Below are 18,410 nucleotides of genomic sequence, written 5' to 3'. Positions count from 1 at the left end.
TCTCTGTTTCATGCTCAAAGTGAGGCTTTCCAGTCTAGGACTTCTGTACTCCTTCAGGCAACGTGGTGATGGAGCCCCTGTGTGCTCTTCCTCCATTTCCTGCATGTGTTCTCTCACTCCTCCCCTTCTCCTGCCAGACAATACAGTAATAGAGATCACTTGTCACTGCGTTCAGCTCATTATCCTTCACCACTGGCATCTGCTCCAAAAGGATCCTACCACCAACTGTATTTTCCCCTCTTTATCCCACTCACCTAGTTTATACAAACACTACTCTCTCCATAACTCCCTGATCTCATCCTTTCAACCGATGCCTTTCTGGTTCTCTGATATTTTCCCCTGCAACTGTCGAGGGTGCACCATTAGTCCTATTATTTCCCTTTTCACCATACAGGGACCTAAACAGCCTTTCCAGTTCAGGCAGAGATCCACTTGCACCTCATCCAACCTCATCAGTTGCATTTTGATGTGCCCTGATGTGGTATCCTTTACATCAGCAAGGCCAACTGCCGATTAGGTATCTGTTTTGCAGAGCACCTGATGCCATTTTTAACTCCCAGTCCCATTCCAACACCAATCTATCTTTGGCTGCCTTTACTGCCATGCTGAGGCAAAGTCAAAACTAGAAGAGCTGCATCTTGTATTTTGCTGGGTTGCCTACAGCCCAATGATATGAACATTGAATTTTACAAGTTCCAGTAACACAATCCCCTGAGTTCCTTTCCCACTCCCACCAGTCCAGACCAGTCTTCCTTTACCCAGACTCATCCTTCGTACATGGTTCTGTCTGCTCATTACCCATATACCTCTCTACCTCATTTTCTTCTTCCTTAAGCTTTCCTATACCCTCCCTCACTTGCCCACCTCATTTCACCTAACCTAAAATGGGACCATCCTTTTGCATCCACAGACAGCTCAACCAGTTGAGTTCCTCCAGCAGTTTGTGTTCTTGCTGGACTTTGCAGCATCGCTGCTTTCCTTTCACTTATTGTGGAACTTCTGTGTCGTTTTAAAGAAAACATATTTCTGTAAGGAAGACTCGCCATCAAGCTGGGTTTGGTCATTTACACTGAAATGAACAGAGCCGGCATTTTTCTGCATTGGTGTGTCTTTTTACACAGCCAGCCAGCATTTCACAAGCAAAAGAGGCAGGATGTGACTCAACAGCGTCGACATCTAGTGTCACATATAACATTCCTGTATTTGACAGCATGTTAGATCCACTTTTTTTCCCCAAAAATATCCCCTCGGTCTTGTACGCAAGGTTGAAATTAAGGTGATAATGGTGAGTAACACCAAGAGTAATGTTTTCGGTCCCCACATTGGTCATTGTTGTGTTGACGAGTCTGGACATAAGGTTTTGCAATCGAACGTTACTTTTGTTAACACACAACAAATAATAGAAGAGTGTGTAAAATGGAAGCAGAAATAAAACACTGTGCATTTTATAAGATTATGGAAAAATATGTGCACAATTTATAAAAGAATGTGGGAAAATGGATTTCAAATTTTTTCTTTCCACTCACATACCACCTTAAGTAATCTCTTACTATTCACTGCTATCTATCATTGGGGGCTGGTGGCAGGCTGTCGGGGGAGCAGGACGGTGGGCTTCAGACTGTTCAAACTGAGGACAAACCCACAGACCAGCTTGCTTCACAGCACAAGTTGACGAGAGACACCTGCGGACAGCTGAGAGAGGGGCAGTGGGATCAGTGTGGGGGCTGATCTTTTATCACAATGCCACTCCCTTACACTAATCACCTCTCTCTTAATATCTGAAGGTCTGTCAGTGACTATCTTGAATACATTCAGCAACTGAGCGTTCACACCCTCCTCCTGTAGAGTCCCAGATTCAGTACCCTCTGATGCATTTTTTAATCTTATTCATGAATGATCAAGCCCTCTTTTGAAAAACCAACAGCACCCCTCTTCTATCCTGTCAAAACCATGAATTATGTGCATGAATTAAATCATCTCTTATTATCCTCCCAACAACACATCAATGCTTCACCCACTAATGAAACGGTGAGTCTAGTAGAGGATGCATCACTATTTGACCACCAGCTCATTTCATCTACACCTCATTTCAGACTTTTGCATTTATGGGAGCATCCATAGACATGCGCGATGGGCTGAATCATTCCGGGACTGTTACTAGGTCTGCTACCGGTATAATGCAGGACTGGAATCACCCACCCCCACCCTATATTCCATCTTGGTCATTTCACATACAGCTCATTTGAGACTTATACATTTATAGGAGCATGTATAGACATCTGAGATGGGCTAAACCATTCCAGAATTGTTACTAGGTCTACTGTCGAAAAATGCTGGGACTGGAATGACCACCCCACCCCCTCCATCTCGGTGCTTTTTAGACATCAAGTGCTCCGTTGAAGAGGAGCAAATGTCCTGGAATAAAAGGGCTGTGTAAATAGCATAATTTTTGCTTTCTTTGAAGTATTCAAACTCTTTCCTTTAGGAAAGGAATCACTCATGAACAACATGTCATTGGTGGCATGAATTAAAATTCTTTATATATATTACTGCCTGTCATAATTACTGCCTGTCAATCTTCTTCAGCATGATGCTGAACCAAGCCATGAAAGACCTCAACAATGAAGACGCTGTTTACATCCGGTACCGCACGGATGGCAGTCTCTTCAATCTGAGGCGCCTGCAAGCTCACACCAAGACACGAGCAACTTGTCCGTGAACTACTCTTTGCAGACGATGCCGCTTTAGTTGCCCATTCAGAGCCAGCTCTTCAGCGCTTGACGTCCTGTTTTGCGGAAACTTCCAAAATATTTGGCCTGGAAGTCAGCCTGAAGAAAACTGAGGTCCTCCATCAGCCAGCTCCCCACCATGACTACTAGCAACCCCACATCTCCATCGGGCACACAAAACTCAAAACGGTCAACCAGTTTACCTATCTCGGCTGCACCATTTCATCGGATGCAAGGATCGACAACGAGATAGACAACAGACTCGCCACGGCAAATAGCGCCCTTGGAAGACTACACAAAAGAGTCTGGAAAAACAACCAACTGAAAAACCTCACAAAGATTAGCGAATACAGAGCCGTTGTCATACCCACACTCCTGTTCGGCTCCGAATCATGGGTCCTCTACCGACATCACCTACGGCTCCTAGAACGCTTCCACCAGCGTTGTCTCCGCTCCATCCTCAACATTATTGGAGCGGATTCACCCATAACATCGAAATACTCGAGATGGCAGAGGCCGAGAGCATCGAATCCACGCTGCTGAAGATCCAACTGCGCTGGGTAGGTCACGTCTCCAGAATGGAGGACCATCGCCTTCCCAAGATCGTGTTATATGGCGAGCTCTCCACTGGCCACCGTGACAGAGGTGCACCAAAGAAGAGGTACAAGGACTGCCTAAAGAAATCTCTTGGTGCCTGCCACATTGACCACCGCCAGTGGGCTGATATCGCCTCAAACCGTGCATCTTGGGGCCTCACAGTTCGGCGGGCAGCAACCTCCTTTCAAGAAGACCGCAGAGCCCACCTCACTGAAAAAAGACAAAGGAGGAAAAACCCAACACCCAACCCCAACCAACCAATTTTCCCCTGCAACCGTGTCTGCCTGTCCCGCATCGCAGTTCTGAGTTCTGATTATGAGTATGGTATCCATGAACAAACTAAACAGCATGTCAGAACGTTACCCTCACAAATTGGACATGGCAGCATTATGAACCACACTGGTTAACCTTAAATTGGATTTGCACAATTGACATCACATTACCAGAGGAAGACCTCCTCACTGAATGTTGAGAAATCTAGCACTTATAATCTGTGATGATCAGGGCGGAGCACAATTTGATGTGAAACCTGTTGATGCTAGAGTTGGAATACACATGCTGTCTTTGTGCTTCTAACTGGTTAAAAACTTTAGGTCATGGCTGCTTCAAAAACATCTCTGTGACCAGTAATTGTAATTCATTTTGGAGATGGTACATACTACCATTTTGGTCCAGTGGGAGGCAGTTGATCAAGATGCTTCCTCTTGGATAACTTGAATGTTTTGACAAGCTAAAGGTATTCTGTGTGCCTTGATGATGGTAGAAAGACTTTGGGTGACAAGACTGAATTATTTGTAGTGGAATACCCAGCTATGGCAATTTTTAGGTTAACCTGGGCTTTGTGTGAAGGACAGACTCAAGGTTTTAGGAGCTTTGTCCTGTGCACTTTTTTCAATCTCTTTATTAATCATATTATAGGTAAACAATGCATAATGCGAATAGGAGTACATCATCAAGGAGGAAAACAAATATCACTATATGACATCAATATGATAGAACATATTGCATTACACCACAATTAGTGAATATGTTCTCATCTCCTCAAACTGAAATCTTCAAAAAAAATGAATAATTTTTATTGTAGGAAACCCCACCTAGTCGAAGAGAAAAGAGACTGGGCAGCCTATCCTGAGATTTTATTAATAAAAATTAATCTCCTGGTCTTCACCAACAAAGAGAAAATAAATAAAATTAAATATATTCCAGAAAGGAAAATAGTTATACTAACTAAGTCATGTGGATATAATTTATAAAAGGTCACCAAGTCTCTTCAAATTTATCTTCTTTGGCTTGGCTTCGCGGACGAAGATTTATGGAGGGGTAATTGTCCACGTCAGCTGCAGGCTCGTTTGTGGCTGACAAGTCGATGCAGGACAGGCAGACGCAGTTGCAAGGGAAAATTGGTGGGTTGGGGTTGGGTGTTGGGTTTTTCCTCCTTTGTCTTTTGTCAATGAGGTGGGCTCTGCGGTCTTCTTCAAAGGAGGTTGCTGCCCGCCGAACTGTGAGGCGCCAAGATGCACGGTTTGAGGTGATTTCAGCCCACTGGCGGTGGTCAATGTGGCAGGCACCAAGAGATTTCTTTAGGCAGTCCTTGTACCTCTACAAGGACTGCCTTCAAATTTAACAGAAGTATCAAATGTACAACACCTAATTTTTTCAAAACTTAAACATGACATAATTTGTGAGAACCATTGAGTCAAAGTAGGTGGATTAGAATCTGTCCATTTAAATAAAATAGCTCTTTTAACCAACAAAGGCTACAACCCAATCTGTGGAAGTGGGAACTCATCCCACTTCTGAAACTATAATTCCAAAAAGAGCAGTCAAAGGGTTAGGTTGCAAACTAATATCTAGTATAGCTGACAAAGTCTTAAAAATATCTATTCAATACCTCTCCAACATAGGGCATGACCAAAACATATGAGTTAGAGAAGCCACTTCTGATTTACATCTATCTCAAATAGGACTAATGTTAGAAAAAATACGGGCCAATTTGTCTTTCAACTGATGTGCCTGATGTACCACTTTATAATTAATCAAAGAATGACGAGCACATATTGAAGAGGTATTAACCAATACAAAAGTCTTATCCCATGATTCCTCTGGAAGATGTAACTGAATTTCCTCTTCCCAGGCCCTTTTAATTTTGTTATTAGAATTTGATTGCAATCTTAATAACTTGAATAAAAGTTACCAATTAAATACTTATGAGAAAAGTTCAAATGAAAAAAATGTATCAATCAGATCGGGTCTGTACAATGCTGGAAAGTTAAGCAGTAAAGTATTTGCAAGTATCTTAAAAAATGTGACTTGGGTATATATTTATTGGATAATTGTTCAAAGGACATTAAGCTACCATCTATGAACAAATCTGAAAAAGAAACAATTTCTTTAACCTTCCAAAAAGAGAAGGCTTGATCAATTATAGACAGTTGAAAAAAGTAATTAAGATAAATAGTACTAGATAAAATAAAACATTTCAAGTTTAAATAAAACTACTGAAATTGAAACCAAATCCGTAATGTATGTTTAAGTATTTGGTTGAAAATATGCCTGCTAATCTTGGATAGTGTAAAAGGAAGAGCTGCTCTGAATAAAGTGGCTAGTGAATACCTCTGTGCGGAATTCAATTCCAAATCTACCCAATAAGGGCGTTCAAATTTATTAGCATAGTTGATCCAGAAAATAATAACTGCCCTGTGCACCTTAAAATTGAATTCTATTATGTGAAATAGAAGGAATCTGTGAAGGAGTTGTGGTCTAAAACTTTTAGTGCAGTTTGGATTTCATAAGAAGCAAATGAATATGTAATGTTAGCAAAGAGGCATTTAATTGTTGTTTATAATTGTTGGGATTCCTGTTGAAAGACCTTTAATTTGTCTAAGCTTGCTTGAAACCTTGTTAAACAGGCACATTAATTCACAGGCATATGAAGATTAAACATCTGTTTGCTCTCGTTCATTAAGATACAAGAACCATCCTACCAAAATATTAGTTATCTGTATTTAAAGTTATTATAATTATTCTTTGCCAGTGGATGTTTCTTCAGCAAATTATGGATGTTGTTGAGAGTAATTATGCATATAGTTTGTATGGCTGTAAAATTTGAACACTAAAATTGGGTACCGTTGAGCTGATTTTTATTTAAAATCCGTTCATGATTGATACATCAGGAGACATTGAAACAATTTTAATTTGTCTTGCATGAATACTGTTGCACTACCATTAAGTAGAAATTCTGCCTGGCCTGCAGGAACATGAATCTCAGGGTTGTATGTGATGTCATCTATGTACTCTGACAATAAATTTGAACTTGATGTATTGGGCTTAAACCTAAAAACTCAATTGTTCCTCTGTAGTGACTCACCTGCAGTTTAGGAATGCCCACTCAAGCCAAAACAACTTAAAGTTATCTTTCCCCTCCCGGACTTGTATTTCATAAAGATTCAAGTGACTCATGAAGAATTTTTGTGGTCTTGTAAACTATAATGAATGAATTATTTCCAAACATCTGAAACAGAGATGAAGCAGCTAAAGTAAGGGCTTGAAACGTTCCATGAATTAGGGAATGCATTGATAACACACGATTCAAGGAAGTGTAGTGGTAGCTTAAAAAGAGAAGTGAAATGATGAAACTACACACCGTAAGTCGCTTGTACTTCCAAAGGTTTATTTTTGAAAACCCCGTGCTGCGCTTTATAAGGTGGTCTGTAAGTCCCGCCCATGCATGGGTGGTGACGTCACAACGCAGCCGAATGTGCATGTGCGGCCTGTTTGAACATGGAGGAAGATGCGATAGGCGGCGCCATCTTGATGTGGCTGCTTCGCTGCCGTGGCCATAACCGTGCAGAGCTGGTTTACCTGTGTCATCACACAGCCCTCCCCAGGACCAGCACTAGCATTGCATTACCCCTGAGCACAGTGGGGCTGAACCTTTGGGAGGTCATCCCCAGTGCTTGAGTTGCGCTGGCATGACCGACTGGCTTCAGCCAGTCAGCTGTGAACAGTTCCTCCCTACCCCAAATGTCCAGCGTGAAAGTTTTACCTGTGCTGCATAGGACTTTGTACAGCCCTCATGAGGTCATTGGAGGGGGGGGGCAGAATGGTGTCCGTAGCGGGCAAAAACAAAGTCTGTGGTTAATGAGGAATGGACACGGGCTGGCGCCCGTGGTATGGGGGGGGGGGGGGGTGCAAAGGAGGCTAACCTGTCCCGTAGTTTCTGCAGCATTGTTCTCCCCTCCGTGTCTCTTTCTTGGGTCGGTGGGAAGAAGTAACCTGACAGGATTAATGGGGCGCTGTACACCAATTCTATGGAGAAAGCCTTCTGGTCCTCTTTGGATGCAGTTTGGATGGCCAGAAGGACCCAAGGGAGCTCATTCACCCAGCTGGGGATGGTTAAATGGGCCATAAGAGCTGACTTCAAGGTGTGGAAGTATTCTACGAGGGCATTGGATTGTGGGTGGTAGGTGGTGGTGTGATGCAGCTTAATGCCCAGGAGAGTTGCTAGCTGTGTCCACAGTGCTGATGTAAACTCTGTCCTTCTGTCAGTGGTAATATGAGCTTGTATCCCAAACCTCGCAATCCAATGCATGGGCACTGCCCTGGTGCAGGAATCAATGGAAGTGTCTTTTAGCGGGATGGGTTCTGGCCATCTTGTGGTGTAATCTACCACAGATAGCAGGTACCGGGCGTCCTGAGAGATGGATAGCGGACCCATGATATTGACATGTATATGCTCAAAATGCCTTTTTGGAGGGTTGAACTAATGGACATGGGTCTTGACATGTCGGTGGACCTTGGAGGTCTGACGCTGGGTGCAATTTCGGGCCAGTTGGGCAACTTGCTTCCTCAGACTGTGCCATACGAACCTCTCTGGCACCATGCGGGTTGTGGTCTTTATGACCCAAGGTGAAATTGCGCTTCTGCTTGCCCGAACCCAGTGCGTGGGCAAAGCATGCAGAAGGTTGGCAATTTCATAGCCACTGCATTGACTGCTGCAGTGCCCATGGTGTAGAGTCCAGAATCATCTGGGCTCGTTGGGGTCACCAGTTGTAGCTGTAGCTACTAAAGGAAGTGAAATGAGGAGACTACACACTGTTAGTTGCTTGCACTTCCAGTGGTTTATTTTTGAAAAGCCTGCGCTGTGCCTTATTAGATGGGCAGTGACATCACAATGCAGCCGAGTGCATGTATGAGGCCCGTTTGAGCACAGGTGAAGAAGCGCCTGACGGTGACATCTTGACATGACTGGTCCGCTGCCGTGGCTGTAACAGCACGGAGCTGGTTCACCTGCGTCTGGATGTGTGCTGCCACAGAAGCATGTTTTTAAAACAAAAATACATATTTCATTGAGAGGGTTCCAGGTTTACGATTTTTTTTCCTTTTTGCCCTTAACTCGTACCCTTTTGGGTTTAAAATTTGCCTTCGTAATCTTTGGCTCTTGCAAAACTTTAGTACAAATATTTTATCAAAACTGTATATTTGATGAAATGGTCTCAAATTTCCTATATCATTCACACAAAAACTACTTTGAACATAATCAGTTGATAACATTCACAGTACATTTCTAACAGTCTGAATGAAATTGTACACGTCCTCTAATAATTTCTAGTACACCTTCTTGCACTTACACAACCTGCTTACACAAAATTGATGCAAAATTGGTACCTCTGCATTGATGGGGAGAGAAATGATGCAAATCCTGAGACTTGTGGATCTGCAATCTGAAAAGACCTTTACACATTAAAGGAAACAATATTCAGTTCACTTTCTTGACCTTTTAGATCTGGAATAACTAAATATGATTGTGACAATTAATGGCAATTATTGAACAAGTTAAGCGTAACCTAAATTTTTTTGGATATTTGATTGAACTTCAGTTATTTATCTCTGACAGCAAAAATAGTGCATTACTTTAAACATGAAAGTAATTTTCCATCAAACTGGCCTCTATCTTGACTCAGATAATACAGTTGCTTGAGCAAGACATTGCAGATTCAAGCACTCGCTACTGAAGAAATTTTTCATCCACAAGGGAAGCATCTCTGAAGGCGAGGCAGAGTGATAACTACAGTATTACTTGATCTTCTTCTTTGGCTTGGCTTTGCGGACGAAGATTTATGGAGGGGGTAAAAAGTCCACGTCAGCTGCAGGCTCGTTTGTGGCTGACAAGTCCGATGCGGGACAGGCAGACACGATTGCAGCGGTTGCAAGGGAAAATTGGTTGGTTGGGGTTGGGTGTTGGGTTTTTCCTCCTTTGCCTTTTGTCAGTGAGGTGGGCTCTGCGGTCTTCTTCAAAGGAGGTTGCTGCCCGCCAAACTGTGAGGCGCCAAGATGCACGGTTTGAGGCTTTATCAGCCCACTGGCGGTGGTCAATGTGGCAGGCACCAAGAGATTTCTTTAGGCAGTCCTTGTACCTTTTCTTTGGTGCACCTCTTGGGAAGTGGAATTAATATGGATAGATACTTGGTGTTCAGCATGGGAGAGTGAGCCAAAGGATCTGTGCTATATGACCAACTCGTGTCTCAAGTGGACACTCATGATCCAGTTGTATTCTTCAATGAAGTGAAGGGAAATTTTGGTAACTGGCCAATATTTATCCCTTAACCAACACTTTAAAATTAATTGTGGTTTCTTTAGTTGCAAGGTACAGCTTGACTGCACGTTGTCTGCATTGCTCATTTTCTACATTAAATTACATTGGAGGGTACCCTTGTGTACTTAATTGGCTATATGGTACCTTTGGGATGGCTTGAACTAATGAAAGGCTCTTTTTCTTGCCAAAAATCAGATTAGAAAAATGAACCTTCTGTATTTAGTTGGATTGCGTTGATTTGGTTGCTTCTACTTTTTAAATCTCTGTGGAAGGATTAACCATCCAATAGTTTCTACAAGAATCACATTTTTCATTTCACAGTGTATTTCTTACACTCTAGAGAGTAAGGAGAAGCTGGAGGGATTAACACCAGACATGGTGACTAACCAGGCAATACTAAATGGGTATTGTATTGGAGGGATAACATCAGACATGGTGACTAACCAGACAATACTAAATGGGTATTGTATTGAATCATTTCCTTTTTGCAGCAAAATAAAAACATTTGAGATGAGTTCTAATCAACTTTGAGGAAGTGATTAGAAAATGGCAAGTGAAGTATTTAAAAATGGGTGATTGTTGGATATCTCAAAGTTTCTTGTGAAAGCATGTTTTCTGAATCGATGGTTTCCTTTGTGCAAAAAAAAGTAAATATGCTTGTTTATTCAGCTTTTCAATTTTGGTCTCCTTTTAAATGTTTCCACTAAACCAGCAGGAAAAAAGCTACTGTGTTTTCATTGGTAACCAAGAATTTAGATGTCTCTCCTTGAATAATTGTTGGTATTGTCAGCCATGGGGAGTTTTCTGAACCAGTACATTTCAAATGGCAGAGCACAATCTCATAGGGAAATTGAGCCTCCAGAAGCAGTGGTTCTGAACTTTTTCACCCACAGACCACCTTAATTATTCCTTCACATACTGTGGACCAATTAGAATACACTGTTGGATCACGAGCTTGGGGTTGGCTGGTGAGTTGGATCCCTTTCCAAGTTTGTATTGGTGGCAAGCTCTTTTTGAGAACCACTTATTTTTGTCATCAAATTTGCAATGTTGTTTTACATATTTGTTCATTGAATATGTATAATTGGTGTAGACCACCTACAATGAACTGGCAGATTGTGTGTTACAGTCCAATGGACCACCATTTGAGAAATACTGTCCTGGGCTATTGGAGAATGGTTAAAAGGAAACATTCATGCCCAGAACATCTATTTTAAACCAATTTAAGATGAATTGCAACTTTGTGATTAAAGCCTCTATATGTGAGGAAGATACCATGGCCAAAGAGGCACTCTTGCAATAGGGAAGGTGATGCTAAATATTACCGTTTTTATCAGTTCTGTGCTTTTAAACCCCAGTTTTAAACTTTCTCTTCTCGGGGAATGCACACCCATGCTGTGTTTGAATGATTTTCAAACCTAACTTTAAAGTTCTTCACTTTTCAATAACTTTTTTTTTAATTTCAGTCAATTGATAGTGGTTGTGATTTGGAAAAGAAGTTATGGCTGCACAAAAAAAAAATCCAAACCTCTTCTGCCTTCCTGGAAAGTATGTGCATTTAAGATGTAAAATTGTACACTTGTTTTTATGACCTTAAAAGGAACCTTGAATCTGACACCTGTGCATTTAGTCATTATTAAACCCAGATCGTGTCCTCTGTCATCTTAATAGCATTGCTAAGAGGCACCAAGTATATTTTCAAAAGCAAAATATTATAGGTGCTGGAAATCTAAAATAAGTCGGAAAATACTGGAGACACTCAGGCAGGACAGCATCCATGCAAAGTAAGTTCATATTTCAGGTTAATCTTTCATCAAAAAAATACGGTCATTGACCTGAAATGTTAGCTCTTTTTAGTTATAGGGTCCTCTATCACAGAAACAAGCCATTCAGTCTGGTGAATCCATGTTGATCATTTAATACCAATTTGTACTAATCCTACATTAATACCTTTTTATTCTCCCAATATTCCCATCCATTTAGTCGCTACCATTCAACTACATATTAAGGTCAATTTACTGTAGTCAATTAACCAATGAAGTTCCACACCTTGGGATGCAGAAGTAAACCAGAGCACCCTGAGGAAATCTATGTGGCCACATGTGGAATGTTCAAACTCCATATCGTACCTGAAATCAGGATTTAAATTGGACAGATGGAATGGTTAGGCAGTAGCTCTGGCTCTTCCACTGTGCCACAGATCTTGCATAACTTGCTCAGTGTTGCCACCAATTTGTTTTTGACACAACTTGGCTGCCTTTTCTGTTTATCTCTTACAAGCAGTTTTTTTCATCCTCATCATGACAAGTGACAAATTGATGTCTTACTGCATTTGAATTGCAAGTAGGTGCCATTGATGTACAAGTTAATCTCTTGTGAATTGTACAAAACAAGTAAATGGAGCACACATTTTGTATGTTTTAAAACAAAAATAATTTTGTTTGAAGAATCTTGGGAATGGTGTAAAGCTCTTTGGGAGTAGGAATGTTATGTGCACCACTGACAAGCATTTCTTAGAAATAGCCAATTTTTAAAGAAAATGTCTGCTGATAAGAGAATGTCTTTGTTTTCTGATTAGGCAACAGAAGAAGTATCAAAGAATTTGGTGGCCATGAAAGAAATCTTGTACGGAACAAATGAGAAAGAACCCCAAACTGAAACAGTAGCACAGCTTGCTCAGGAGCTGTACAACAGTGGTCTTCTTAGTACTTTGATAGCAGATTTGCAACTCATTGACTTTGAGGTGAGAAGAGAAATGGCATTCAGGAATAAAGTAGTTTTCTTTAAAATGTACAAATGTATATATTACATTTTCTCAGACAAATTTGACAAAACCAAATATTGTACAAATTGGGGTGCCTTTTCTGGAATGCTTTGTATCCTTTCGGTTTTATTTATACAATAGATGACAATCAAAAAAAACCGTGGGTGCTGGAAATCTGAAAATTAAAGCAAAATGCTCGAAATACTCAACAGTGCAGGCAGCATGTATGGAAAGAGAAAGTGTTTCAGGTCTGGGACCCTCTGTCATAAATCCCTAATCTGCTGAGTGTTTCAACTACTTCTGCTTTTGGTTTGCATATTTTATCAACTGATATAAGGTTTCAAGCCAATAGCTCAATTAAATATTAAAATACTTGCATAATAGTTTGGAAAAGGTGGAAAATAACTCCAATGTTGGTTATTATTTTAATTGTGTGATTAAATTTGCTTTGATTCAAGTTTTCTTTTTAGAAAGCAAAACCCAATGCCCCAAATATAATGTAGTACAATTCATTAGTGATGAAAACAATGAGAGCAACCAACATTCCCTATTTGGTTCCATGTGAATTTCAACAATCTTCTTCATGTTTTCTTGACCTAAATGTGGAATATTCTCAGTAGATAATTTAGGAAGAAGCTAGTTTTTGCATTGAGATTTAAGATGAGGAATTTCTTCTGAAAGGTCTGAATCTTTGGAATTTTGCACCAAAGCCTGACAACACTAATCTATTATATGTATGGATTCAATTTTTGAGCTGGAGAAAAATGGAAGATTATGCAAATCAGTCAGGATACTGGACATCTGGCAACTATTCAGAGCAGTAAGATTATGTTGAATACTTCAGCTTGCATGACTTTGAGCTAACGTTAAGTTGAACATTTTAGATAAAAGGTATCTCTCACTTGCTAAGGATGTCCTTTTGCTTCATGTTGTGACCCCCAATAAGCAAGATATTATTCTGTTAGTTTTTTTTAGATAAAAGGCATTCAGCAATATGGAATGATACAGGAAAGCAGTGCTGAGGTAAAAGATCAGCAGGCCACAAGGGGCTGAAATGATCATTCCTGCTATTTCTTGAGAATTAGCAGGTAACATAAGCATTCAGATTGTTCAGTTATCTGATAACAGGTAAGGAAGTAGAAAAAATAGACTGATGTGAGATGAGGATGTAGCATCTCATCATTGAAGAATCTAGCTAAACTAAATGACAAAGATTTGACCAAATAGATGTGGGTGATAATGCACTCAGGACTCATTTCTTGCCCACTGCTAGTGGTCCAACCAAAGAAGGCAACACTGCCATAATGGAGAGACCACATTGGGAACTTTTGGCCGAGATGCTCCGATACTAAGGAATGTTCAGAAATATAGGTACACGATCCATTATCCGGACATCTAATATCCAGAAAGCTCCAAAAAATGACACTTTTTTCCTGGTGCTCATACAGGTGAGGGGGGTGGGGGGAAGAGAGAGAGAGAGGGAGACAGCAGCGCAACTAAGTTGGGTGGGGGGAGGAGAGAGAGATGACAGCGCGATTTGGGCAGGCGGGAGAGGGAGCATTATGATTCAGGCGAGTGGGTGGGAGAGATGCCAGCGCGACTGGAAGGGGGTGGATACGGCAGCACAATTCGGGTGGGCTTAGATCTGGGGCAGCTGGCTTTTGTTCTGAAATCCGGAAAAATCCAAAATTCGGAACACACTCTCCCCCAAGGGTTCCAGATAAAGGATTGTGTACCTGTACTTTAATTACAGTGAATTTTGAAGGATAGTGGGAGCATTGACTTTCAGGAGGCAAAATAAACTGAAAGACTTGCAGTCATGGCACAGTGACATGTGAAAAACATTTAAAATGGTGATCAATAGAGTCCATCAGAAATAAAACTAACCATATTGCAACAGTCATATGAATCATATATGAATGATTCAAACAGAGTAATCTTGGAGTTATAAACAAAGTTCATTAGTACAAAGGTGAAGAAAAAGTTTCTGAAGAAGCAAAGATAAATATTTCTGAAGGTGTAGCGACATCAAGAAATGTAGAACAATAATTTACTGACACCGCATAGGAACTCAGTTGTATGAATACGCTGGCTGGAGAAAACAAAATAGCAAATAATAAATGAATGCCTTGCTATTTGCTGGGGAGACTAACATGGTGAACATGTTATTTGAAGAGAGAAATGATGTGGATATTTTGGAATGTGTAAGATAATTTATTAAACCAATTGACATTAGATGTAAACATTGAAAGGTACATTGGATATATGATTAACATGGTGTCAGAGGAATTTGGCAACAAAGCAGATCCAGTGTTGAATTGAGGTGAGTTGAGAGGTCTGACAAAAGGTCTTGGAAGGGAGGTCAGTTTTATGGTGTAGAAACAGGCCATTCAGTTCAACTTGTTTTTGCTAACCAAGTTACCCCTCTAATCTAGTTCCATTTGCCTTCATATGACTCCTATCTTTCCAAACAATTCCTTCCTATGTATCTGTCTTTTAAACATTACATCTCCACCAGTTCCTCTGGCAGCTCCTCGAATCTCTTTCTGTCTCGCCTTAAATCTATCCCTTTTAAGTTTTAGATTCCCCTACCTTGGAAGAAAGATTTTGACAACAGCAAAACTCCTGTTATCTGGAATTCAAGCAACCAGCAAAAAAAAACCCAAAAAATAAATAGGTAAAAAATGCAAAAATTTTAATTTGGTGCGTTTAACTTTTAATTCATCAGTCATGCAACACGCAATTTCAAGCAACTGGAAAATTTACTTATCCAGCATCAACCAGTCCCCAAAGGTAAATACTATAAAATCAGGGACTTTACAGGATTTACCTTACAGATTCTGTCATGATTTTGTATACCTCTTCAACCCTCTCTTATATTCAAGGAGAAAAATCCCAGCCTAACCAGTCTTTCTCTATAACTCATTCCCCATTCCCACTATTATTCTTTGAATCTTTCCTGTGCTATTTCCAGCTTAATTACATTTTTTCTATAGCTTGAGTGACCAGAACTATGCCCAATATTCTAAATGGGATGTCACCAATATCTTGTACTATTGCAACATTGAGGTCCTGTACCCAATTCCCTGACCAATGAAGGTAAGCATGCCAAAAATTGCCTTCATCATCCTGTTTACCCATGTCACCACTTTCAAGGTACTACCATTTGTATTGCATCTTGCCCTGGTTTAATCTACCAAAATGCAATACTTCACACTTGTACTGAGTTAAGTATCATCATTCATTCTTTGGTCCATTTTTCCTTTTAATTTAGATTCTCTTGTAATCTCGGATGACCTCTTCATTGTTTACGATACCACAAATTTTGGTATCATCCACAACTTGCCACACAAACTACATTACCATCCAAGCTGTTAATATGGATGACAAACAACAGTGGAGCCAACACCAATCCTGCAGCATACCACAGGCCATAGACCTCCAATCCGAATAATAATGCTCCATTACCATCCTCTAACTCCTACCATCAAGCCAAATTCTGTATCCAAGTGGTCATCTCCACCTCAATCCCATGTGATTCAATCTTTCAGAATAGTGTACCATGCTGGACTTTGTCAAAAGCTTTGATGAACTCCAAGTTTACGATGTCTACTACCCTGCCATTATCGATTCTCTTGGTCAGATCTTCAAAAAAAACTCAGTAAAATTTGTGAGACAATTTCCCACACACAAAATCGAATGGACTGTCCCTAATCAGTCCTTGTCTTTCAAATGCTTTCAGATCTTGCCTCAGTATCTTCTCCATTCACTTCCCCACCACTAATGTTTGGCTCACTGACCTGTTGTTTCCTGACTCGTCCTTGCAGTCCTACTTAAATTAAGGCACAACATTAACAACCCTCCATTCTTGTGGAACCTCACCAAATAGCTAGAAATGAACCAACTGTCTCTACTAGAACTTCTGCACTATCTTCCCTACCTTTGCATAATATTCCAAGCATGTACTTTGATCAAATACTGGGTTTTTATCCATCTTTATGTATTTTAAGACATCCAAAATTACTTATATAACATGTATGTGTTGCAAGAGTTTGTACTCCTTTCCCTTCATTCCTTGGCTTCAATGGCATTCTCCACAGTGAATGCAGGTGCAAAATATTCAAGACTCCACCAATCTGCTGTGGTTCCACACAGATGACCATATTGGTTCTTCAGGGGGCCTATTCTCTTTCTAGTTACCCTTTTGCTTGGACTATACTTGTATTTTTAGGATTCTCCGTGTGCTTTCCCTCTTAAGTGAATTATTGCATCCCTTGTACTATTCAAGGAATCTGTTTAAACCCAGCTGCCTATAATTGGCATATACCTTTTTTCCTTGCATTAGCCTCAATGTTCCTGGTGTCAGACAAATAATGTAAATGTGGCTGAGGAGATGTTGAAGAAAGGTAAGTGGAGAAAGTTGAAATGGAAAATTTAAAAGGACAATGGCTTGTCCACCTCTAAGTTACAGGTCTTTGTATTTTTCACTGTATATTTTGTAGCTTTAGATGATGAGGTGTCTTTTCTTTCCCCTTGTAAGATAATTTAGTGGAAAAATGTACATATCTAAAAGTGCAGTTTATTAAGTTGGAAGCCAGTGTGTGAAGAAATTAAGAATTTGTTTGTTAGTAACAAGAGGGTGTTTGTTACCCTCTTGTTACCCACATGTACTATTAAATTAATACCTCCATCCATGCTGCCTTTTGGTTGCCTGCCAGAATCCACAACAGTTGAGTGTGATTATGGTCCAGTATCAAGGGAGTAACTATGACCTCCAGTCTTGATTTTTTTTTTCCCCCCCATCAGTTCAGGACTCGTATCTAATTTTTTTTCTCTTATTATTCATAGGGCAAGAAAGATGTGGCTCAGATTTTTAACAATATTCTGAGAAGACAGATTGGGACACGTACACCCACAGTGGAATACATCTGTACTCAGCAAAATATATTATTTATGTTACTTAAAGGGTGTGTCAGCTATTTTTTTGTATGCATAATAGATGTGCTGCAGATGTTTTTGAATAATTTTCTTGCAACAAATTCTCATTCCAGTCAGAAGAGTTGGCAAGGATTAACCTGCAAACAGGCAAAATATAGTGATTCCGCTTTATTATCTGGACTAAGTATCACTTGCATTGACCAGCATGGATTCTGTGGCAGGACAGCAATTGTTAACTATGTGTTCTTTATCAAGGCCTTTCCGATGGTTCCATAAGGTAGGCTTGTTCAGAGGCTGGATCATAAAGGATCCAGAACGAGAAAGCCAATCCGATACAGACAAATGGTTCTCAACCTTTTTCTTTCCACTCACATACCACTTTAAGTAATCCCTATGCTGTAAGTGCTCTGATTAGTAAAGGATTGCTTAAAGTGGTATGTCAGTGGGAAGGGAAAGTTGAAAATCACTGCTCTAGACCCAATTGTTACTGAAATTTTTTGCTTGAGAGAAAGTGTCATTAGCCCATTTCCTTTGGAGTTATGAAACTGTGCACATATTGAGTCAATTAGGTACGATTAAAATAGTGGTTTTCAAACTTTTTATTTCTACCCACATACCAACTTAAGTAATCCCTTAGTAATTACAGAGCATCTATGGCATAGGGAGTACTTAAAGTGGTATGTGAGTGGAAAGGAAAAGGTTGAGAACCACTGTGTTAAACAAAAGGTAGAGGGGTATTTTTAAGACTGGAGGCCTGAGACAAGTCGTGAGCCAATGAATCAGAGCT

The 18,410-nt window shown here is 40.4% G+C and overlaps 1 protein-coding gene across 1 annotated transcript in view; it reads left to right on the top strand.

Moving 5' to 3' along the window:
* Positions 1-18,369, top strand: part of LOC138743006 (calcium-binding protein 39-like) — a 57,917-nt gene extending 39,548 nt beyond the window's left edge. The window contains exons 3-4 of the mRNA XM_069897859.1: positions 12,500-12,664; positions 17,534-18,369. Of these exons, the coding sequence (XP_069753960.1) occupies positions 12,500-12,664; positions 17,534-17,899 (531 nt within the window). The 3' untranslated portion in view covers positions 17,900-18,369. The remainder of the gene's footprint in view (positions 1-12,499; positions 12,665-17,533) is intronic.
* The last annotated feature ends 41 nt before the right edge of the window (positions 18,370-18,410 follow it).

The sequence above is a fragment of the Narcine bancroftii genome, chromosome 9 (assembly GCF_036971445.1).
Source record: "Narcine bancroftii isolate sNarBan1 chromosome 9, sNarBan1.hap1, whole genome shotgun sequence".
NCBI lineage: Eukaryota > Metazoa > Chordata > Chondrichthyes > Torpediniformes > Narcinidae > Narcine > Narcine bancroftii.
The sequence above is the reverse complement of the archived record's forward strand: the minus strand, read 5'-3'. Positions and strand labels throughout refer to the sequence as shown.